Source organism: Mustela nigripes, chromosome 11, assembly GCF_022355385.1.
Source record: "Mustela nigripes isolate SB6536 chromosome 11, MUSNIG.SB6536, whole genome shotgun sequence".
In the NCBI taxonomy this organism is placed as follows: domain Eukaryota; kingdom Metazoa; phylum Chordata; class Mammalia; order Carnivora; family Mustelidae; genus Mustela; species Mustela nigripes.
In genome coordinates, this window is record NC_081567.1 from 35809649 (window position 1) to 35832663 (window position 23015).

The window sequence follows — 23015 nt, forward strand, 5'->3', positions numbered from 1 at the left end:
CAGATTCCAGCCAGTCCTGCCCTCCTGGTGCCAGGCCCCTCCTGCAGCATCAGTGTCCTTAGGTCTCCCTCACCCTTCCCACGAGGTACAGAGCCCTGCACCCCCGGCTCTGCCACAGGCCGCCTCTCCCTGAGCAGGGTTTCCCGCTAGCATCTCTGGAATCTGGGTGGAATGTTCCAGTGCCGCCAGGAAAGAGAAGCCTTCACCAGACTCCCATTGGACAAAGGCCAGGGAGTTGTGTCTCCCCCAGAACAAAGGCTTCGCCCACCAAAGTCACAGCAGGTAGTGGCAGGGTGAGGACCTGAACCCATGATACTTATCCAAAATCTTCTCTCTCTGCAGCCTCAGGACTTGCCCCTTCCCAGCTCCCAACAGCAGACCTGGCAGTAGTGGCAGCCGCAGGGTTGGAAGGAAACCCTGGAATGGGATCTTTGGGTGCTGCCTGCTGGGGGTGGGAGACCCAGGCCAGGCATAAGACGGTTGGTCAGAGTTCTCGAGCAGGGAGGCTCCACTCGTGGCACAGCCAAGACAGAAACCATCTTTGCAACTCACTTTTATTGTTTCTTTATAAACTTCCTCTCACATGGAGGAATATATTGTTATAGTCATTAGCTTATCTCTTTTTTTTTTTTTTAAACTCTATGCTAACAGCAATGGAGCCAAGAGGAGGAAAAACATAAGCTACAATAGAAAGGCACTTAGAACCTGTTAAAATACTGATATCCTGGAATGTGCAACAACAAACCCACAACAACAACACGTACACCAGCCCTTTCGAGCCTGGTCTATCACCAAGTCACATGCTGAGCTAACGTCACCTTCCAGTGCCCTGTTCCTCTGCTCCCTGGGCTTGAGTCTCAGAGCCCTGGCCCCCAGCTGGGAACTTAAGGCCTGGGTCCTGGGTGGGGCCTGAAGAAAGGAGACCAGCTCCCTCCTGTTCTGCTCACAGCCCCTTCAAGGGGCAGAAGCAGCACTGCCAGGCCCTGTTCGGGCACCCCCTCTAGGACAGAAGGGCAGTCGGGAGAGGGTAGAGTCCGCAGGGCTGCTGAGCACCCCCTGCTGGCCCGCAGCCTCCAGTTCTATAGCAGGGGAAATGGAGTGCTTGGTCATGTGGCTGAGGGGCCAGGAGTCCTGGCTGCTGGGCCAGCGCCTCCCAGGTGGCACCAGGCCACCTCCAGAGAGGGAACAGTGAGGGCTCAGGGTGAGGGGAAGCATCTGCTGGGGCCCCGAGGCCTGGTGGGATTGGGCCATGGGCTGTGGAGCACATGGAGCACCAGCGTCCTTAGCTTATTCTGGCCCGTGCCATGGGGGAGGTGGTGGGCAGGAGTGGGGACACCTCTAAGACAGAGGCTCTGGGAAATAGCTGACGGACACAACCATGTCTTAAATCCAGGCTCCTTCCTCTAGCTTCCCCTTCCCAGGCCGAGGGCTCGGGTGCTCCTATGGCCATCCTTGTTTGCTTCTCCACCCCCAAGCCCAGGGCTTTCAGTCCATGGCCTCTGGAAAGCTCCCATGCCCAGCACTGGCCCGGAGCCCTGCCTCCCCTATGTGCTTGGCTGTGACTGGACACCCCCAGAATGGGAGCTGTGTCCCAGCCTGGGGTTGTCCCTGGCCAGCCTCCTACCTCCTGACACCCTGCAAACCTCCATAGTCCCTTGTGCAGAGTGGCACTACCCCAAGCCAAGCCCTGCCCCACCTGTTCCCTGAGCCAAGCAAGGGCCCGGCGTCCTGGCTTCTCCCCTTGCTCAGGGCTCCCTAAAAGTAGAGGGAGAAGGCCCAGCAGTGAAGGGGCAGGCGAGTGGTCAGCAGTCCCCGCACTGTGGAGAGCGTCCAGCCCGGGGAAGGGGCCGAGCCTCCGGTAGTGCTGGCTGTTTTTGGACGGGCTAGTAGTAGTGAGGGGCAGCTGGCAGAGCGGGCCTCCCTCTCTGAGTTTGGAGGCGCCTTGTCATAGGGATAAGGTGGCTTCTTCCTGTGGCTTTGCCTGCGTCTGTCTTGCTCTCCCTCTGGAGGGTGGGCCAGAGGGAAAGGGGTCCAAGAAGCCCCCAGAACAGGGGCCCAGAGAGGCTAGGCAGGATGGGGACATGGCTGGCAGGTAGGCAAGGCAGGGAGGGAGGATGACCTACCCAGGCTGGTGAATGGATGAGGGAGGCATGGGGGAGGGGGGCTGGGAGACTGAGGGCTAAGTGGAGGACAGGGCAGGGGGAGGGCTGGAGGCGAGCGAGGCCTTAGCACCCAGGAGCACGGCTCACCCTGGCTGGCAGCACCAGCCCCTGTTCCGGAGCCTGGGACACCCCCAATGACCTTCTAGCACCATCCTTGCTGCCCAGCTTGTCTGGGGCTGGGTCTGCCTGGGGGACCCAGCCAACCAGGCCCTGGGGACAGGAGGACATTATTGCTATTTCGCAGAAAAGTTTCCGTTCGTCAGGGGCAGGGTTGGGAGCTGCTAGCCAGGCTGCGGGTAGCCGTCCAGCAGGCAGGTTCAGTTCACCACGGCTGGCTTGAGCAGCACAGAGCCCGGCGGAATGACCACCCAACCAGGGGCGAGTGCCTCCGGGCTGCTGGCTGCCGAGTTGACGCCTGTGGACAGGTCCAGCACAGTGCCTGGCAGCAGGGGAAGTCCGTCAGGGCTTGGCCGGGAGCGGCTGCTCTCAGTCCTCTCCAGGGGCGTCTTGCGGCCCTCCATGCCCAGAGACCTGGCTGGGACTGCCCCACGCCCCTTCTCCCCCTCGGCTTTGCCGCCAGCGGAGCCAGCGAGGAGGGAGACCACAGGCAGGCCCAGTCCACCAGCCCCAAATGGTGAGGGCAGCAGCGGGTTCTTAGCCAGATTGAGGGGCAAGACAGGGCCCGGCAGCCCAGGGCCCATGCCACCCGGCCCCCCACCACCCCCGCCATTGCCACAGGCTAGGGCACTGAGGTCAAGGGGGCCGGGGGCCAGGGGCAGGGGCAGACCGGGCAGGCTGGGGCCTCCAAAGAGGGCAGCAGGGTTGGGGATGATGATCTGGGCTCCGCTGACATAGGGGCTGCCATCGGGGGTGGGCAGTGGTGGTTTGGGGGGCGGGCGCAGCTGCAGGAGCTCTTGCTGCTCAGGAGACACAAAGTGGCCGTGGGCCTTGATGTGCTTGCGCAGCGAGCTGGGGTCCGTGTAGCGCTTGTGGCAGCCGGGCATCTTGCAGTAGTAGGGCTTGTCCACATAGTGGGTGCGTGTGTGCTTGAAGCGGTCGCTGGAGTTGGAGTAGCGCTTGTTGCAGCCCTCGTAGGGGCAGACGTAGGGCTTCTCACCTGCGGGGCGGGGCGGGCATGAGGGGCCTCTGCGCACATGGGGTGACCCCAGGCCCCTCACCCTAGATGCGGTCCCCCTGAGAGCACTGACTGTCCGATGGGAGGGGTGGTGTCCCCAGCAAGAGATCTGATCTCTGGCAAGAGATCTGATCCCGGGTGCAGACAGCAGGGCATGGCCACGGAGAAGCTGGCCTGATCACTCCCCACTCTGCTGTGGCCTATGTGCGTGCCTTTGGCCTCAGTCCTGTGCTCTGAATTGGGGAGGACAGTGACCACTTCGACAGGCAGGACCGCAGATCTGCTTAGATGCTGCTGAAGACCCTACTGGGGGGGGCGCCCACAGTGAGCACTGCAGAATGCCCTGTACGCTGGATGTGGTCCTGGCACAGCAGAATGCCTCCAGATTGAACCCATGTCTGGTAGCTGCTCCAGGCAGGGCACCCTTGACGTGCGGCGGGCCCGCAGCGAGATGTGCTGTGTGAGTGGAAGGGCGCGCGCCAGACTGCGCTCCCAGACTTTGTACAGAATTAACTCGTGTCTCACTGCTGGCTTTTTAATACATCTGATTCAAGGAATTTCGTTACAATTCATCTCACCTATTCCTTTGTCCTTTCTTCAATGCAGCAATTAGGACTTCTTTCATTTTTTGGCAATTAGGAAGTTTAAAATTAGGTGTGTGGCTCTGTCGCCAGCGCTGACCCCACCGGGAGCTGGAGTGAGCACTGCCTAGTGGGTGGCACCCAGCGGATGGTCACACTGACAAGGGTGCCGGGGCCACACAGGAAGATGGATCCAAGGATCAAGCCCCCGGAGAGGCTTCCCCCCGTCGTCCCCCCATTACCCTCCCCGCCCCGGCTGCTCACCTGTGTGCGAGCGGTTGTGGATCTTCAGATTCTCCAGGCGCGAGAAGCTCTTGCTGCAGGTCGGGCAGCGGTGCGGCTTCTCATTGGTGTGTGTGCGGATGTGGATGAGCATCTTGTACCTGCTCCAGGGAGGCCACAGGGGAGCTCGACGCCGCTCGCGGGACACCCAAGCCCCCCTCCCACTCCTGCCCAGCACCCCCTCGCTCCCCCTCACCTGGCATTGAAGCCTCGGCCGTGGCGGGCACAGCCCTCCCAGTGGCAGCAGTACCCTGCGTCCTTCTCGGGCTTGACGTGGTAGTCGTTGACGTGATCCACCAGGTCTTGGAGGAGCTCGAAGAGCTGGTTACACTGCGGGGCATAGGAGGGTTCTGAGTCTGCATGGGGCCGCCCACCCCAGCCCCGGCCCCCATCTTCCTGGCCCCCCAACTCACCTTGGCCCAGCGACACACCAGCTGTTTGGGCAGGGGGAGCTCTGGTGAGAGGCACTTGTCCTTGGGGGCGGTAAGGAAGGAGGAAGCAGGCAGGTGCAGGGCCCCCCCGGAGCCCAGAGGCAGGAAGAACTGGAAGGAACTGGGGACGCCATCCAGATAACGCAGTGGCTGGAAGTCCTGGGGGGCAGGGGGAAGGCAGAGTGGGCTAGTGCCCCCCGCTGGGCCAGCAGGCCTACGCCCGCCTGCTCTGTCTCCTGTGGCAGGTTGAGTTGTCCCAGTTCCAACCCCCTGCACCTATGGCTATGAGCCTAGTTGGAAATAGGGTGTCTGTAGATGCAATCAAGTTAAGAAGTCACACTGCGGGCGCTGGGGTGACTCAGTCCGCTAAGCATCTGACTCTTGATTTCAGCTCAGGTCATGATCTCAGGTTTGTGAGATCAAATCCAGCTTGGGCTCTGCACTGGGCATAGAGCCTGCTTATTAAGATTCCCTCTCTCCCTCTCCCTCTGTCCCCCACCCCCATTCTCTCTCCCTCTCTCCCTACCCCCACCCCTGCTCACTCTCTTTCTCTATCTCCCTCTCAAAAAGAAAAAAAAAAAAAAGATCATACTGGATTGGGGAGTACTAAATCCAGTGATGGTTGTCTTCATAAGAGAAAGGGAAATTTGAACTCAAAAATACACAACAGAGGAAGAAGGCAAAGTGGCACCAGAGGCAGAGATTGGAATGACACAGCTACAAGGCAGGGGACACCGGGGGCCACCAGAAGCTGTAAAGAAGCAAGTAAATATTCTTGCCCAGAGCCTTTGGAGGGAGCACAGCCCTGTCAATACCTTGATTTCAGACTTTAGCTTCCAGAACTGTGACAGCATAATACATTTCTGTTGTTCTAAGTCACCCAGTTTGTAGTCCTTTCAGGAGACCAGTACACCTCTTTTCCAGAACCCTCACGCCCTCCTTACCGGGGCAGCAGGCATTGCAGGCAGGTCCCCGTTGCCCTGGCGCTCAGGGGACAGTGAGCTGCTGCCATTGGGAGAGTCCAGCCCGGACGGCGGTGATAAGCTGAGGTCCACCAGAGGGGCCGCCGAAAAACGTCCCTCTACCTTCTCGGGGAACTTGGGGTTCAGCAGGAAGCCTAAGGGAGAAGCACTCTTCAGGGGTACTAGATCGGGAGTCTCCGAATCCCCCACCGTGACCCTGGAAGCAGATACCAGCCACACCGCCAGACCACGCTGGGACCCCAAGCATCTGAGCAGCAGCCTGCACAGCTGAGTGTGTGGCCTTCGCCACCAGGAGAGCTCAGCTGCTGGGTAAGCCCGTGAGTGGGAAGTACCCACTGAACGGGAGCTTGAAGCCAGGCTCCTGGCCTGCTGTCACCCTGCCAGCTGGGGACCTTTCTGACTTCTCCCGGGCCCCTTCCTGCCTCCCTGCGCCCTTCTGTAAGAGGGGTTTGGGCCAGGTTGCTTCCAGAGCCTTCTAGCTCAGACGTGGTGGGTCTGGTTTTCAGGTCTCGGGCTTCTCGGGCTTCTTGGGCAGGCAGAGTGGAAGTCCTGAGCCCCAAGCACCCCCGAGAAGCACTTCTTTGGGCTCAGTCCCCAATCTGAACGGACCTGACTAACCAGCCACGCTGCCTCAAAGCCCAGGAGTTGGGTCACAGGGCCTTGGTATCCCCTGCTCCCCCTTACCAGCTCCTCCATGTCCTCCCCGAGGCCTAGTTTGAATCCTGACTCTGCTGTGCCAGCTTCATGAACTGGGTAGATCAGTTGCCTCCCCCCAGGGACAGTGTCACCTCCAGAGACAAACTGCTGGGAGGATAAATGGACAAGAGCTCTAGCTCTAAGCTGAAAGCTATGAGGGGCTTGCTTACATCCTGGGGGACACACCTTGGATGTTCTTCCCATTGCCATGGCTCCATCGGGGCTGGAGACTCCCCTGCCCTGCCAGGGGTTCTGTACCTGAGGGTGGGGAGCCCGGAGAGCCCGGGGTGGGGCTGTCATCCACCAAGCCGAGCTCCCTGTGCAGAGCTCGGTGCCGGACCACACTCAGCGTCCTCTCCCGCTTTTCTCTCGCCGCCCGGAGCTTGCTGATGCTCAGCTTCAGGTCGAGCGGCTCGTCCAAGGAGTGCATGGTGATGGGGTGCTGGGTTGGAGGTGGCTGTAGGCAGTGGGGTGCCCCCAAGCTGGGATTCAGGAAGGAACCTGGGGGAGGACAGGAGTACTGTGACACCGTGACCTCAGGCTTCTCGGGCTGCACCCACAGAGGCCACCAGGGGAGGGAAGCATGGCTGTGCGGCAGCATAAGCACTATCTCCCTGGGAAGGGGGACCCTGAGGGGCTCTGGCCCTGGGACACAGGAGCACCAACCACCTGCTGAGAGCTTTGATATCCACTGCCCTCAAGACTTTTAGAGGCAAAGCTCAGAGAGTCCATTTTGCCATGAAACTGAGTTTTAGAGATATTGCCTCAGGTCACAGAGCTAAGAAGCAGCAAAGCAACCCACTTCAAGGCCAGATCTTCTGGGAACTGGTCAGCCAAGTCCCAAAGGTCATTTCTGACCAAATGGGAAGTTGTGCTCAGGATCACGTGCCTGATTTGAGCCTGAGGACCCAGAACCAAACCAGAAGAGCAACAAGCATCTTCCAAGGTCACTGTTAGTGGCTCTCCACTACTGATCGCCAAGTGCTCACCGTGAGAGGCCTCCCAGGCAGCTGTGGTCACCTGCAAGGGAAGGAGGCTGAGAGCTTGTCTCAGGTGAGCTGCGCAGAGCCTGGCCCAAGGGATGGGGTTGCAGACAGGGGGCCTTGCCTCCCAGGTAAGTCGGGAAGAAAGGTACCCATAGGCACGGGGAGCCCGAGGGCTCTGGGTCGCCACCAGGGGGCAGTTGGGGACTGTGGCCCAGCCAGGCCAGCCCCGGACAGGGTTGGTTAATAAGATACATCCATCCATCATTTTTTTTTTGCGGGGGGCGGGGGGGGGATGATATTCTTTTATTATACGTTCTCACACTGGTATTTTCACGGTTTCTTAGAAATTATCAATGGTGTGATTTTCTTCACATTCAAATGACCCAAGAACAAGGTCAACTCTATTCCAACCTCCAACTTTTTCCAGGGGCTACCTTTCCACATGTGGTCGAAGTGTGTTCTTGCATTTGCTAATTGAGGTGATTACACCTTGAAAATCTATCCATTGAACAAGGCAACACTATGAGATACTCCACATCATTCACCAAATCCACGTTTTCATAATTTAATACATAACACCCCGTAACCACCACATGGCACATGACCATAAGTTTCAGCTGTGCGTGTGTGTGTTTGTGTGTGCATGTGTGCACACGCACCTCTCTCTCTCTCTCTCTGGGAACCAGAGTTGCCCACGTGTGTGCTTCATGGAGCCCAAAGGAGGAGGACAGCCCTCACGTCCCCACTCATCTTTCCTCCAGGCCATCCACCTCAGCAACTTTGGACAATCTTCTCTGGTCCCAAGTCCTGGCCCATTCATCTACCTTGACAAGCTCTCCTTCTGCCAAGACCCTCCAGGCACACAGGGAACAAGGCAGTCCCCTACCTCAATTAGGACCCTCTGCTTTGAGGACATCCCAAGACCCTACCTACCAGCACATGGCTAAATATCGGAGCCCAAGGAGAGGCAGCCACTCTTGGTTGTGGGACCCAGTCTGTGACCTGACTTGTCCCAGTTAAACTGCATCAGGTGGGACCAATCAGATCTGTTTGGATCTGTAGCCAGGCCGAGAATGGGCCAGAGGCTCCCAGTGAGGCAAGTGGGGCTGGGATCAGGCTGCCACCCTGTCCTTTAGGCGCTCCAGACCCAAGGTGGGCAGGTGGGTGGATGACAGTGATGGATGGACCCCCCCCTCCTCTGACTGGGCAGGGAGCTGCCCTCTGCCTGACCCCCCTCCCCCAGTTATGTCTGTCTGTCTGCCTGTCCCTCCACCTGTTTATTTTTAGACACAGGCCCAGTCCAACCTCCCTGAAGTCCTCTGCGCTGGGAGCCTGGGAGGGGAGGAAGGAAGTAAATATTTATGCTGATTAAGAATTCAGGAGCCAGGAAGGGCTAGTGGCCTGGTCCCTCAGCTGGCCTAGGGCCACAGGCCTCCCCACAGCCTCCAGCCTCCACCCACAACTGGACCTTCCAGAGAAGGGGACCATGTGTGCTGGATGGTCTGGGAACTGGGAATTCAAACTGATGCTTTGGCAACCCTGCCCAGGTAACATCCTTTGGCATCTATCTGCCTTACTGCCCTCTGTCCCAGGCCAGAAGAGGTCCAGGGAGGAGTCCTAGACCCTGGGTCATCTTGCAGACCTGCAGGAGACATGCCTCAACATACAACTAGGGAGCTCCCCCCCACAACCTGGGCCAAGAGGAACCTGTTTGCCCGGAGGGGTAGGCACAGTACCCAGGTGGGAGTGGGGACTCCAGCACCCCCACTTAATCAGCAGGCCCAGTCCCCAGAGAACCCCTCCCAAACACATACATACACACTTCCTGTCACTGGGTTCTGCCCAAGGAAGCAGGGATTCATTCCCACAAAGAACCCAGAACCCAGTCCAGAGACCAACTCCTTTGGGAAAGTAGGAAGAATCCAGCCCAAAAGCCTGCTGCTCTCAGCATCTCCCAACCCCAGCCTGGCCCCACCCAGAACTGTCCTCCAGAAGGGGGCCCTACACCAAAGGGAAGACCCCCTATGACCTCTCTCCTGTCCTGACCTTGGCCAACCTCAAGGTGTCTCCTTCCACTCCCCACCCCCAAGCTTGCAGAAGCCATTTCTGAACCGGCTCTGCTCTTTGTTCCGCGGCTGGGTGAAGGGGGCACGGCGAAAGCCAGGGTGGCACTCTCCTGGGCCTCCGAGGCTCACAAGAGAAGGAGACAGGCCCGTCACCGGATTCGACGCTCCTGACACCCAGGCGGGCAGGAGGGAGGCCACTCGGGCGTCGCGTTTCCCAGAGCAGGCGAGGGCCGCCCAGAAGGGTGCCTCGCGTGGCTCCTAGAGGACAGGCGAGCTTCGGAAGCGGCGGCGGAGCCCGCGGCCCGGCGCGACCCCTCGCCGCAGGCGGGCGGGCGGGGAGGCGGCGCCGAGGTGGTCGCGCTGCCGGGCGCCGCGCCGCTACTCCAGCTGCGAAAGGAACTAATTAGAGCCCAGGGAGCGGGAGGAAGCGGGGCGGCGCGGGGACCACCGGGGCGGCAGGGCGGGCGCGGGACCCCGGCCGGCCTCCCCGCGGGGCGGGGGGTCACCCCGAGGGTGGGCCGCTCTGGCCCCCCGGGGCCCGGCCCCCGCCCGCCGCGCCCGCCCCGCCGGCCTGGCCCAGACAATGGCGGCTATTGTGCGCCCGCCCCGCGGCGCGCAGACGGCCCCCAGCTGCAGCGCCCGGCGAGCGCCCCCGCCCGGCCTACCTGGCGGCCGAGCCCACCCGTGGCGGGCGGGGCGAGCGCGGGGTGAGCGCGAGGGGCGGGGGAAACCAAGGCTCGGACCGCTACCGACCGCGCCCGGGCGCTGTGTAGTGGGGCGGGACGCACACCCCACGCGGCGGGGGGCGGTGAGCAGGCGTCCAACACTACCCTGTGCCAAGCACCGGCTGTCCAAGAATTCTCTGAGCCCTCTAAAACCCCTACTGGGAGGAGATGCCGTCGTTGCCCCTGTGGTACACATGGGGAAACTGAGGCTCGAAGTCACCAGGCTGGGGGTGGGGGGAGTGGGCTGGACTCCACGCTGGATAAAGCCTCTCCTTCCCTGCCTGGAGGGAGTTAGCCCGCTGGCCCGGGGATTGGAGGGCAGCCTGTGTAGGTGGAGGGGGCAGCTAGGCATATCCACTCTGAGAAACACTCAGGGGCTCCTTGCCAGAAGCAGAGAGGACAGGACTCTCTGTAAGATGGGAGCTCTCCCTGCCCACCCCACAGCAGCATGGGGCCATATAAGGGACCCCCCCCCCTTACTGCCCCTGTGGTCCTGATACTGCCCCTTGGTCAGCCATGGCCCATCTGGCTGAGGATTTGGGGACAGGGGTCTAAGACGCACCTTGCAAAAGCCCAGTGGCTTTCTTTTTTTTTTTTTTTTTTAAAGATTTATTTATTTATTTGACAGAGAGAGATCACAAGTAGGCAGAGAGGCAGGCAGAGAGAGAGAGAGAGAGGAAGAAACAGGCTCCCCGCCGCGCAGAGAGCCCGATGCGGGACTCGATCCCAGCACCCTGAGATCATGACCTGAGCCGAAGGCAGCGGCTTAACCCACTGAGCCACCCAGGCGCCCGCCCAGTGGCTTTCTTGATATGGCATGGAAAGGGGAAGTAAGTTCCCAGCCTCCCCTGTGCTCTGTGGGTGCTGGGGTGTTTGGTGCCTGGGAAGATTGCTACCGACATGCAGTTCTTGAAGATGGGGAAGCTGAGGGCTGGAGTGGGGAGCAAGCCCCCTGGAAGGCTTGGGTAAAGGTTACATGACAACAGGACCAACAGCCAGTCTGACAGACAGTCAGACGAAGAGCCAGCACCTGTTAAGGCAGGTTCTGGCCACCCCCAATTTTACAGATGTAAAAACTGAGGCCCAGGGAGATTAAGCGACCCATTCAAGATCACACAGCTTGTCTGTGGCAGAACTGGATTTCAAGCCCAGGTGAGTCCTGAAGCCATGTTCACTATCAGCCCTTCCTTTGCCCATGGATGTTGGGAGGGCAGGCAAAAGGGGTCCAGCTTGGCACTCCCGCCCTGCCCAGGGGTTTGTGGGAGCTATGTACAGAACCTAGGAGGGGCAGCAGGCAGTGGGTGGGCATTGGAGGGGCCAGCTGGGGGCGGGGGGCGCCCACAGGGAGGCTTGGAGAGTTGAGGGCAGATCGGCTGCCAAAGCAAACGGCCCCACATTCCTGGGAACTGCTCCTGCTCCCTCCCTGCTCTGGCCAAGAGCTCCACCCTCCCGGGGCGGCAGGGGCTGGGGGCAGGGGTAGAGGCAGACCTCATCCTCTCAGCGCCCCCCTTCCTGAGCAGGCAGCAGAGCATGGGTCCAAATCCCAGTCAGACCACCTGGGTCTCCCCCTTGGTCTGCTACTTCCTGCCCATATGACCATGTGATTTTCGGCAGGTCACCTCCCTGTCTTATTGTCCCTGCCTCTAAAAGGGGATGATGGTAACCGTAATAACTTCTCATTGGGTTTTGGGTGGTGATGCACACATCCAGTGATTTCTTAATGTTTCCCATTATTATGTAATATTCAGCAACTAAAATAATGCTGGGCCCATAGTAGGTACTCGATCAAACTTATTGAATTAACTGTCACCACTGACACGCCCAGCCTTTGGCTAGTCTAGAACTATGAGGACCGCTGGGTGGGGGACGGACCCTCCCCATGGTATCCACAGACAACACTGTCTCAGCCTCACCTGAGCGCACCTGGCCTTCACCATAAGGTGCAACTAAACAAGCTCATGCCCCTCAAAGGGCCTCCGGCACCAGCTGTCCTGGGCAGTGGCCACAGCAGACCCTAGCCACCTTCTGGAGCCCAATTGCTCAAAGAAAAGGAGGGAGGTCCCAGAGGCCCTGAGGAGCCCTGGAAGGAGCAGACCTCCTCCCAGGACCCAGGGGGAAGGGCTTATCCTGAGGCCTCTCCTGCCTGGCAGGTCCCAGGAGAGGGGCCGGGGGCTGGCCACACTTTCTGTAAGACCAAAGGTTTGCCTTCCTGGGAATCTCTCCTTTGGCAGGCCGGCCCCTCTCCCATCCCAAGATGGGGCCTCCCCAGATTCCCCGGGGGCCGGGGGTGGGGGAGCAAGTGCCCTGGTGGACCAGCGAGGGTTGAGCTCTCTGCCCTTAGTCATGGGGGCCTCAGGAAAGCCCTCAGCTGGGCAGCACCTGAATAGGGTGTGTGCCAGGAACTTCTCCCACGGGCACGTTTAGATGGCGCTACCCGGAGTCAGGTGAGCTGGTGCTGGTCCTCTGTGCTCTCTCCCCTGGCTGTGGGGCCTCAGATGGGTCCCTGTTGCCCCCTATGAGCCTTGGTCAGAAACACAGGTACCACAGAAAGGGGCCAGCTCACGGGGCAAGGTGGGGGTTGGGGACATCCTGCAGGAGGAGCTTGGCCCCATGCCAGGCACGCAGGAGATGTGGCCCCGAGGGTTCTTGTTCCTGGCCCTGGGCTGGGGGTGCCCCATGCAATAACTCAGCCTGCCAAGGTCACCCAGATACTTGAGCAGTGCCTGAAGCTGGAAGGCTCACAGCTGGCTCCCCAGGCCTACCCCCACGCCAACCGCTCCCCCAGTTCTGGCTTCCCCAATGCTGCCAGGCTGGGGGCGGTAGCAACTCAACACATGGACCCCACCCACATATGCACAAGCACACTCACACAGATGTGCATGCCTGTCCAGCTGCAGGGGCCAGCCTGGCACAGAGGCCTCCCTTAGGCCCCCATCTCAGTGGCCTCCACCCCCTACTGCCTGCCTGCCTGCAGCCACCTTTGTACAACTATGTCTGGTATTTTCCTGTCTGCCCAGCTTGCTGGGGGCGGGGGGGGGGGGGGGAGGTGGTGCGTGGGGCTTTGAGCACTGCCTGCACCTGGGCCTCTGCCAGAGGCAAGCCCGCCAAGCACCCCCCACGCCTGCCCTCAGAGTGGGAAGGGAAGAGCTGGCCCCAGGCCGCCCAAATCCCCAGGAGGAGCTGGCATGGGGGTGGGGGGAGCCCGATAGGGACACACACTCACTGAGGCCTCGGCAGTAGCAATCCAGGCCCCACTAGGCAGCACTGCCACTCAGGATGGACAGGCAGAGCTGGGCACTCTGCCAGAATTCCCTGGGGCCAGCAAAGGCCATGGCCAGTGTCCCACAGGACATGGAGGGGCACTCACCGCACCCCAACATAGAGGCAATTCATATGTGTCACACCTGTGCTCAAACACCAAACAGAGGACACGCATGTGACCGGTCTGGGACTCAGGAGTTATGAGGACGAGCCGCAGGAATGAGGCCCAGGCCCCAAAGGGAAGGCAACACTGCAGTTTCCCAACCAAGTCAGACTGTAAGACAACCCGATAAGCACCTCCTGAGTCCTGGGGGCTTGCCCACGGCTCACCCCTCCCACTACCCTGGGACAAGCACCAGGCCCACGGAATGGCACCTGCCAACTTAGAGCGGAGGCTGGCAAGGCGGGCTCTGGACTTTGGCCCTCCCCTCCCTCCGCCTCATTTACCCCACCGCTCAGTTATGCATTCCAACACCAGGCCCTCCAACCCACTCAGTCCTGGGGGCCTCCAGATGAATGAGGATGAAAGGCCCCTGGACCTCGGTGGGGGAGCTTGAGCAGCGGGGTGGGGGAGGGCTGCTCCCAAGCAGTGGGGACACAGGGTGAAGTGTTGGGACATCGGGTCCTAACTTGTTCTGCAGCCCAGACAGGCCAGTCTGCCTCCCGCTCAGCATCACCATTCATCCTCCCGGCCCCCCACAAATTAGGTGCTAGTCTCCGTTTTCCAGAGGGGGGAGAGTGAGGCTTAGAGAGGTTCAATCACAGAGCTTGCAAGTAGCACAGAGCTTGCAAGTAGCACATCTGGGGTTTACTGCCAGGTTCCAAAGCCCACACTCTTTCTGGGCCCAGTGCTGTAGAGGCCGGGGGTGTGGCCCCAGCTGACCTTCAGCAAAACTGCTTGTCACTTAGAAGAGAAGGAGGCCCAAGAGCAGGTCTGGGCCAGGACCTGGAGGGCACCGGGAGCCATGGAGTGCTCTACACAGAAAGTACCCTCCTCTTTTCCAGGCCAGAGGCTCCTGCCCTCAAGCTCTCCCCAGCAGCACCTCCTTTCTCAGGATTCCCTTTCTTTCTCCCACAAGCCCGATGCTCACCTCTTCAATGCAGGGCCCCCATACACCCTTCCACATTCCCATATTCTCCCCAGCTGCCACTTGCCTCCTTCCCCTTCCTGCAGCAAGTCTTCCCTGATTTACTCTCTCTGGCCTCAGACTCTTGGCAGCAGGTGCCTGACAGCTGAGCAGAGGACCTGCTCCTGTCCCTGCATTGCTGAGGGAAGCATTCCCAGCCCCCTAGCAGCCTGTGCTGCCTGCCACGGTGATCCAGGGTCCAAGTCCTTGCTCCTGCTGTAATGCCACCAGCTCATGAACACAACTTGGATGCCTGACTCTGCACAAGGGGTATTACATGCACTGCCCCGACCTCTGGCCCCAGCACTTAACCCCTGCTGCTGGCATTCGGCGCCTCATTCCAAGAAGGGAGTCCTAGAGCCAGGGAAGCCCTCCTGGAGGGGAGCACTGCACTGTTTCCCACAGCCCCCATGCTGAGTTGACCCCCTCCACCATTGGGAACTGGGCAGTGATGCCAAGTGCTGTGGGCTCAATGCCAGAAAACTGGCCTGCCCCAGTCTGATGTGGGCAAAGCTCTGGGCCTCAGTTTCCCCATCCAGGAAAGGAAGGGGCTGGCCTCAAGTCCCCTGGAGCTTGAGCTCCCTAACCACTCCCTGAGCAGCACCATCACACCCGCCCTCCGCTCTTCCTGGCACTCAGCAATGTCCGTTGAAGGAATGAATCCAACTGTGGGGCCCACCAGCCGTGGGAGGTGGGGAAGGATGGAAGGGCTGAGCCCCAAGAAGGAAGTGGCTTGCCCAAGGTCAAGGTGAGAGCCGGGGCCTGGGCCTTGGCACAGAGCCCTCCTCCTCCCTGTCCAGGGCAAAGGACCTGTGGGCAGACCTGGATGAGGATGGGGTGGCCAGCATCTCCCTGATTCACTTGGGATGACTGGTAGGGCCCAGTTCCCCCAGCTTCTCTCCTGCCACTCCCACCCAGGGCTGGGATGGGGCCCACCCCCAGAGCAGCCAGTGACCAGGCTCAACAGGGGCCCTGCCATGACTTCTGGACTCCACCCCCACACCTCTACCCTCCCCACCCCTGCCCACAGCCCCTCTTTCCTGCCTCCCCCACCTGTCCCCTGCTTGTCCCATTTGGCAGCAAAGCAAGTCTAGAAGCTGGGGGCAGTCTTCAAACCCAAAAGGAAACACCCACTGGGTAGTGCCCTGTCAGGCCTGGCCTGCTGCAGGCCCTTGGGGGCCCAGGGTCCACAGCACCCAGTAGGGTGAGCCCTAGGTGTCCTGAGGTGGTGGTGTGGGCCTGGCCTGAAAGAGGGTGGGGCTGGCGGGCAGCCAGCCAGCAGTACTGGGTGGGGGGGAGCTTTAGAACAGGCAGGACAATGGAGGGCCCCATAGCCCAGGGGGGAGGGGACATGGCAGCTCAGGGGCAGTCAGCCTGAAAGTGTGGGGATGGGGGGCTCTGGATGTAGGAGGGAGTGGCCCAGGGGAGAAATGGCTCAGGCACGCTGGGACTTGCCAGCCAGACCCAGATGGATGATAGGGAGAAGGGAGGGCGACAGGCTTCCTCTGGACGCAGCTGCCCCCACATCACGCCCTCGTGCCCACACAGGGGATGGGAGGATAGAGCAGGGGACAGTAGAGCCGAGGGGATTCCCACGCTGAACTGACATTTCAGGGGCCAGAGCCAGACAGCCTTGGGCTCTGGTCCCCCTTTGTCCCTCCCTAACCCCAAGTGATCCCAGGCCAAGCCCTCAAATCTCTGAGTGTCAGTTCCCCCCCAAGCAGCCTCCACCCCCAGCCTTCAGATTCCCAGGGTCCCAGTGGGGCACTAGCCTGTGAGTGCATTTGTGCAAAGGAGACAAGACCCTCTGTCAGCTGGGCAGGATTGTTTTCCCAGGACTGAGTCAGGCAGCTCCGCGGTCTCCTGGGGCCTCCGGAGCCTCCCACCAGTCCTTGGCCATGACTGGAGGAGGGGGCCAGGGGCTGGGTCAGTCCCCTCCCTGGGCAGCCATCTGCCAAGGCAGGAGGATGTGTGCGCACACATGTCGCACGCAGCATCGCGGGGCTGTCCCTGTACTACCTGGCTTCGCAGGCATTGAAGACAAAGGGCCCGAGGAAGGCCCAGCCTCTCCCCAGACCCCCAGTCATGGCACTGGAAGATTCTCAGGCCCTCTGCCCATCCCCCATCAGGGGCATCTGGAGCAGATGGAAAGTCCCCCCAACGCACACCCCAATGCTGGAATCACTTCACATCCCCGTGCCCCCAGGCTCCTCCCAGCCTGACCACCAGTTAACCAGAACACTCCATCCCATCTGGGAGGGGGAGGAGGAGAAGGCCAGAGCTCCGGCCCTTCAAGATGCCCAGAGCTGAGACCCCTTCCCTGCCCAGCCTGAAGGAGCTTGGAAGAGAAGCATCCTAGGGTGCTAGGATGGCAGGTCTGGCTCCGGGGCTCCCTGGGGGCCAGCTGGGTAGAGGCCCCCTCAGAGCTCCCCTGGGAGGGTCCCATACCACTAGTGCTGGAATGGGAAGAAGGGCCAGGGGCCCCTGCAGACCTGGGCCAGGCCTCACCTCCCCCACAGAGCAGTCTGGAGTTAAGGCCAGGGAAAGGGTGAGGTTTGGGGGCTGAGTGTGCACAGCTGCTGGGGCAGCTTGGGTTCCCCTCCAGAACAGGATCCCTTCTCATCCCGGGCTGGGAAACAGACCACCAGGTACCACCCTGACCAGCCAGAGCAGATCCAGGAACTTGGGCCCAGAAGCCCACTGGCCCTATTCCAGCCAAAGCTTTAGTTCCCTTGTTTGTCAGTGATCAATGGATCTTCCTCAACGGGCTGATGTGGCAATTCTAGGTGACAGATGTCAAGCCCTGCCAAGTTCCCGGGGCTGCTGGAAGGTGGGGATTTTCTCTGGGAGTTCCTCTCCCCATGGCACTCCTTCCCCAGACACCCTGCCTCCCTAGGGACCTCAGCAGGCACTGTCCTGAGCTGGAGAACAGCAGAGGTTTGCAGAGCTGGGCTGGAGCCCCAGAGAGAATGGGGGTCTCTCTACTCCGGGCCATGCCCCTACACAGGACCCCCCAGCAGCCCATCCTTTCCTGTCCCAGCAGTGAAGCCTCAATTCTGGCAGGTCAGCAGAGCACCAGAAGTGCTACTGGAGGTGGGAAATACTGAGTCCCCGGCCCCAGCAGCACCTGACTCAGTATTCACCAGGCTGGCATGGAGGCGGGGTTGGGGGGATGTGTCCCAAGGGGCTTTGCAAAAGCTGTGCTCCTCCACACCCCGCTTTGGTGGCAGGCTGGGAAAAGGCCGGGCATCCCATCTCAGAGAGGGGACGCCCCATACCTATTGGGGCCATAGCAAGGGAACCAACTCAGGCAAGGGAGAGCTGCCTCTTTCTGGCTGGCCCTGAGCTGCCCCCTCACCAACCATGGACGTTCCCCACCTCCAGGTAAAGGGGGGATGGCCGGGCACCTTCCATCAGTCACCCTCTGGCCTCTGTCATCTGTGTGAGATATAAAATCACATTAAGAACCCTGACTAGAGGGGCGCCTGGGTGGCTCAGTGGGTTAAGCCTCTGCCTTCGGCTCAGGTCGTGATCCCAGGGTCCTGGGATCGAGCCCCTGAGGGCTCTCTGCTCAGCAGGGAGCTTGCTTCCCCTTCCCTCTCTCTCTGCCTGCCTCTCTGCCTACTTGTGATCTCTGTCTGACAAATAAATAAGTAAAATCTTTAAAAGAAGAGAAGAAAATAGAACCCTGAGTAGAGGGAAGTACCCCCTGCAGCCTCAGAAAAGCTTCTTCCCCCCATTCCACCCAGCTCAGGGCCTCTTGGCTGCAGGCTGAATGCCCTGCTTGCATGAGGGGCCTCCACGGCCTCCCCTCCAACCCGGCCCCATATGCAACCTGGGGAGACATTCGGGGCCAGAGGGGAGAGCCAGGAGCAGCCATCTCCCCCACCAAACCCCAGTGTGCCTCCCAGCACCAGGGCCCCACCCCAAATGCCTCCCAACCAGCTCCTCGGCAGGCCCCAGCCCCAACATCTGGTCCCCCAGCCGCAGCTGTCGCCACCCTCCCTCATCCTGGGATTGCCCCAAACTCTGCCCAGCGCCCATCCCCACCCCACCCCCCTCGCCCAAGTGGGAAATTCGGATTCCAGGCCAGTCCGGGTAGATGAAAACGCACATGGGAAAATGTCGTCAGGAAAACACATTCTTCCTTCTATACCACAGTTCAGACCCCAGGAGGATTAGGTGGCAGAAGACACTCCCACCGCCTGGGGCCAAGGCCAGGCTGGGGAAGGAGGAGAGAGGGGAGTGTGGGAGCCACAAGGTGGGGCCGAGAGGGGTCCAGGGCCTCTGACAGGCCCCAAGGAGGGTCCCTGGCAGAGCTCTGTCCTCCTGCAGGCGGGTTCGCCCTCCACGGGCACTCCCAGTGAGGGGAGCCCAGGCAGAAGACATGGCTGTGGCTACCCCATCTGCAGCTGGCTTTTGAGAAACAACAAAAGCTTTGGGGGGACGCGGTTCCCATGATTGTTTGAAATGAGGTTTCTGGATGTCTGCGGCATCCAGTTGTTCGTATTGGCTCCACCCACGGATAATTGAGAGTTGGCTTTTGTTGGCCTGACCCCACTTCTCAGTACCCCCCCACCCAACAAATTTTCTGAGGGACTCTAGCTCCGGAAGTTCACCTTGTCTGACTTCTTGGTTTTACAGATGAGGAAACTGAGACCCAGAAAGGGGGTGAGAGGGAGCTGCCCCACAGGGCCCCGGGAGTTAGTGGCCTGGCCCAAACTCCAATCCAGGAGATCAGATTCCCAGGCCAGGGGCTTTTCTCACTCACCCTCAATGCTGTGGCCTGGCTCAACCGAATCCCCCAAAGCCACCAACTCTAAAAGCAGTGGTGCCTGGAAGTGGGGTGACTCACCGTCTGGCTTCCTGGGGCACCCCCTCCCCATCAGTGAGGGAGGGACTGGCAGGTGTCCCTGTGTAGAGAGCCAGGAGCAGGGAGAGGCCCCCCAGGGGACCTGGGCCAGGGTCACTCAGGGGCCAAAGAGCCCCAGCTGGAGGGATTTAACACCAAAGGTCAAAGGTCACAGACAGGGAAGGGTGGGCAGGCTCTGGGGGTCAGAGGGTCAGCGCTAATGGTAGCTCCGGAAAGGAGGGGGAGGGTAAGGAGCTAAGGAAAACAGGGACGCTTCCAAGGGGTCCTCAACCCCCATAAACTGTGCCCCAACCCCCTGGCACTGCCTCCTGGCTGGCTGGCTGTAGACAGGGTCAAGTAGAGCTGGGGGTGGGTTGTAAAATGGGCTGGGCTGCAGCTTGGAAAGGGGTGTCCTGGGAAGGGCTCCCCAGGTGCAGCCCTTCCCCCAGAGTGGGCGAGGGCCAGCTGGGAGGCCCAGCCCAGGCCCAGAGGGGAGAAGGAGGAGCAGAGGGGGAAGGCTCCGAGGTCACGGGGAGGGATGTGTGGGGAGGGATGTGTGGGACGGGCTAGAACAGCTGTGGCACTGTGGCACCAGGAGCGGGGCTTGCAGGGGACTGGGTGGGTGGGCAGACGGAAGGGGTCAGTTTCCCGTTCCCTGAGCTTGGGAGCTGCGGAAGGCCCTGGGGGACCGGAGTGTCTCCTGCTGACCCTCAGCTTCAGCTAAGCCCCGCCTTCCCTCCAGGACGTAAGACCCTCAGGAAGGCCACCTCTGAAGACCACAGCTCAGGCCCTGTCCCTGGCTTAGACCAAGAGCCACGAGAGCCCAGGCCTTGGCCAGGTCTGCGGCCGGCCTGGCTGCCCCCTCAGTGTCAAGCGTTCCCTTCAGAGCCAAGATCCTGGGCTGTGATGGCTGGGGGCCCAGGGCTCCTCCCAGGGTCCCTTCCCGCTTCCCAGGCTCCAGGGCAGGGCCAGGATCCCTGCAACCATCACTGCCCTGGGAGGACAGGCCAGGCGGTCCTTCCTGGACAGGCGGACAAGCAGCATGCTGCCCTGCTGTGGCCTGAGTACCCGACAGGCCAGGGCAGTGTGCCAAGGCCTCCAGGTGCCAGCCTGGCTTCCAGCCCCACTCCCCGGGGGCCTGCGGGGAAGCAGGGTGCCATATCTCCCTCCCTCGGGATGCACCTGCCTGCCTCGCCCCCTCCCCCACTCCCTCCAGACCCTCCTTCAGGCCCTTTGGATACCCCTGCCCTCTTCACTTTGCCAGCTTCTTCTGCTTCCACCCAGACAGCAGTGGAGGAGGAGCAAGTGCCAGACAGGACTCCGGCTCCCAGGCCCGACGCGGCAGCACCCCGTCCTGACCCCCAGAGACGCCTCCCTCCCCCGGCCGGGGAAGGGCCCAGGCTAGCCAGGCGCAGCAGTGGGGAGACTTTCCGGGACAAGGGAGGAGACACCTTTCGGATTGGCCAGGCGGTCCTATTTTTTTTTTTTTTTTTTTTTTTTTTAGATTTTATTTATTATTTATTTGACAGAGAGAGAAATCACAAGTAGGCGGAGAGTCAGGCAGAGAGAGAGAGAGAAGCAGGCTCCCGCTGAGCAAAGAGCCCGATGCGGGGCTCGATCCCAGGACACTGAGATCATGACCTGAGCCGAAGGCAGCGGCTTAATCCACTGAGCCACCCAGGCGCCCCGAGGAGACACCTTTCAAACCCCGTCCTAGAAACAGCCCCGGCGCAGCCCTGGGAAGGGGCGACTGCCCCGCTGCCCCAGACAACTTTGTGCCCAGGCTCCGGGGGCCCCCCTCACCCTGCAGCGCGCCCCCACCGCGGCCGCCCAACTTCCCCGCCGAAGTTTGCTCCCGCCCTGGGCCCGGTCTTGGGTCGGCCGGGCCTCCGGACGGAGGGAGGGAAGGAAGCACGAGAGAGACGGAGAGACTGAGGGACGGGTCGGGGAGCCGGCGAGGGAGGGAGCGCGCGAGCCAAGCGAGCGAGGGAGCGAGCGCAGGGGCCCCGGCGAGGGCTCACAATGGCCCGGGGCGCGGCGGAGACGCGGGAGGAGGAGGCGACCCTGGGGTCCCGCAGCCCCCTGCAGGCCTCCGCGCGACAGCCCGGCCCCCCCGCCGCCCTCCCAGTCCCGTCCCCACGGCGCGACGCCCCGAGGCTTCCTACCTCGGCGGCGGGGGCGGTCGGGCTCCCGGCTGCGGGCTCCGGCGGTCGGGGGGCGGCGGGGGAGCGAGCGGGGGAGGGGCCGGGGCGGGCGGGGGCCCGGGCGCGAGGCTCACGGGGCGCGGGCTCCCCTGGCACGGCCGCCCGGCGCCCGGCCGCTCCGCCACATCTGCAGCTCCGGCAGGGAAGGTGGCCGCGGCGGCCGGGCCGTGCGGGGATGTCTTAGAGAGGGAGGGAGGAGGGAGGAGGGAGGCGGCGGGAGGAGGGCCCGGCAAGCCTCGGAGGAGGGGGAGGAGGAGGGGCGCGGGGGGCGGCCTTGCTCCCTCCTCCCTCCCCCGCTGGTTCCCTCGCGCCCGCCCTCCCAGCAAACCCCTCTCGCCGCGGCGGCCCCAGGCCCGAGGCGCCAGCTGCCAGGCGGGGCGTGCGCGTCGGGGGGAGGGGGCGGCTGGGAGTCGGCGCTGGGCCGGGGGAGGGGTGGGAGCAAGGGCGGCGGGGCCGCGAGGAGAGGGTACCGGGAGGGAGGGGACGCCGGGCCGCGGGCGAGCGGCGCGCGTCCACCTCGGCCCCATCCTCCGGTACACCCCCTCCCGCCGTGGCCCCGCCCCCGGCCCGAGGGCAGCGCTGGGACACGGCCCGGAGGTGGCCTGGGGGTGGCGGGGGCGGGGGGGGGGTAGGGATGTCCCGCCCTTGGGGAAGCCGGGGGAGGGGGCAGGCGCGCCGTTGACCGGAGGGAGGGCGAGCGGGCCCAGAGGAAAAGCCCCGAAGACCGGGAAGATGGAGGAGGTCGCTGCGGCCGAGGGGGCGGGGGCCCCTCGCCTCCCTCCCGCGGGGTCACCTTGGCCAGGCCCCCCGCGGCCCCGGGCTGCGGGGAGGGCGGCAGGAATGCCTCTCCGCAGGCCCTGATTTCTCCGCCCAACCCAGTTCCAGGAACGCGCGGGCAGCGCCGGGCGGGCAGAGGCCCCAGCTTCGGATTCGGGGAGGCGCAAGCCAGGGTTCGAGGCTGGGATCAGACCCTCCCTCCATGTCCCGGGTTGGTCCCCGCCCGTGGAATTAGGACGAGCAGTCCGGCCTTCCGATCGGCCCCAGGCTTGGTCCCAGGAGCTGGGACAACCTGCGTGCGTCCCCAGCCTGAGCTCCGCCGGGGTCCTTGGTCTCACCCGGACCCTCCGCTCCCGGCGCGGCGCCCAAGGTTAGGAGGTGGAAGGAGTGGATGCCGGCGCGAGCTAAAGCCCAGCACCCGCATAAACTGTCTTTTCCTGAAGCTTATCCCGGACTCGCGTTCTTGAGTGTGTCTTGTTTGGGCCAGTCTGGAGCCCCTGCCCAGTTATCTTCTCGCTGCTCTGCTGTCGGGTCGCAATCTTGGTTCAAAAACAGTCCTCCTGCTATTGGCCAGCCCTGCCGCCTCACGGTTGGCCTTGAGTCCAGGAGAGGAAAAGCATCTTCTTGTAGGTGAGGCATCTGACTCCCCCTGTAACTTTGTCGTCTTGTGTGCATTTGATGCCGCTGTCCCTGGCAGAGCAGAGGCCTGTGGGTCTCCTGGCACAGTTCTTGGCACATAGTAGGTGC

The 23015-nt window shown here is 61.9% G+C and overlaps 2 protein-coding genes across 3 annotated transcripts in view; one reads left to right on the top strand and one right to left on the bottom strand.

The window, feature by feature from the left end:
* Window positions 1–604, top strand: part of LOC132026948 (mitochondrial import inner membrane translocase subunit TIM16) — a 66605-nt gene extending 66001 nt beyond the window's left edge. Inside the window, exon 6 of the transcript XR_009407039.1 lies at window positions 343–604. The gene's annotated coding sequence lies outside the window, so the exon portion shown is untranslated. The remainder of the gene's footprint in view (window positions 1–342) is intronic.
* On the bottom strand, window positions 539–21547 carry GLIS2 (GLIS family zinc finger 2). Of its 2 annotated transcripts, XM_059415453.1 has the most exons (7): window positions 21453–21547; window positions 6529–6771; window positions 5536–5708; window positions 4574–4750; window positions 4357–4490; window positions 4143–4264; window positions 539–3279 (listed from the first exon to the last, which is right to left on the bottom strand). In XM_059415453.1, the coding sequence occupies exons 2-7, from the start codon at window positions 6698–6700 to the stop codon at window positions 2480–2482; spliced, it is 1578 nt and encodes a 525-aa protein (XP_059271436.1). In that variant the 5' UTR covers window positions 6701–6771; window positions 21453–21547; the 3' UTR covers window positions 539–2479. The 2 variants fall into 2 exon arrangements, with proteins under 2 accessions (XP_059271436.1, XP_059271435.1); XM_059415452.1 differs by lacking the exon at window positions 21453–21547 and having other exon boundaries at window positions 4143–4261.
* Window positions 21548–23015: the final 1468 nt, after the last annotated feature.

What these genes read in the sequence shown, in the direction of transcription:
- GLIS2 (XM_059415453.1), bottom strand. Translation starts at nt 6,700, where the DNA reads ATGCACTCCTTGGACGAGCCGCTCGACCTGAAGCTGAGCATCAGCAAG. An exon ending in TCCGGGCTCCCCACCCTCAG is followed by an intron (nt 5,709 to 6,528) that starts GTACAGAACCCC and finishes CTTCTCCCTTAG; the next exon opens with GCTTCCTGCTGAACCCCAAG. An exon ending in GGCCGAGGCTTCAATGCCAG is followed by an intron (nt 4,265 to 4,356) that starts GTGAGGGGGAGC and finishes GCCTCCCTGGAG; the next exon opens with CAGGTACAAGATGCTCATCC.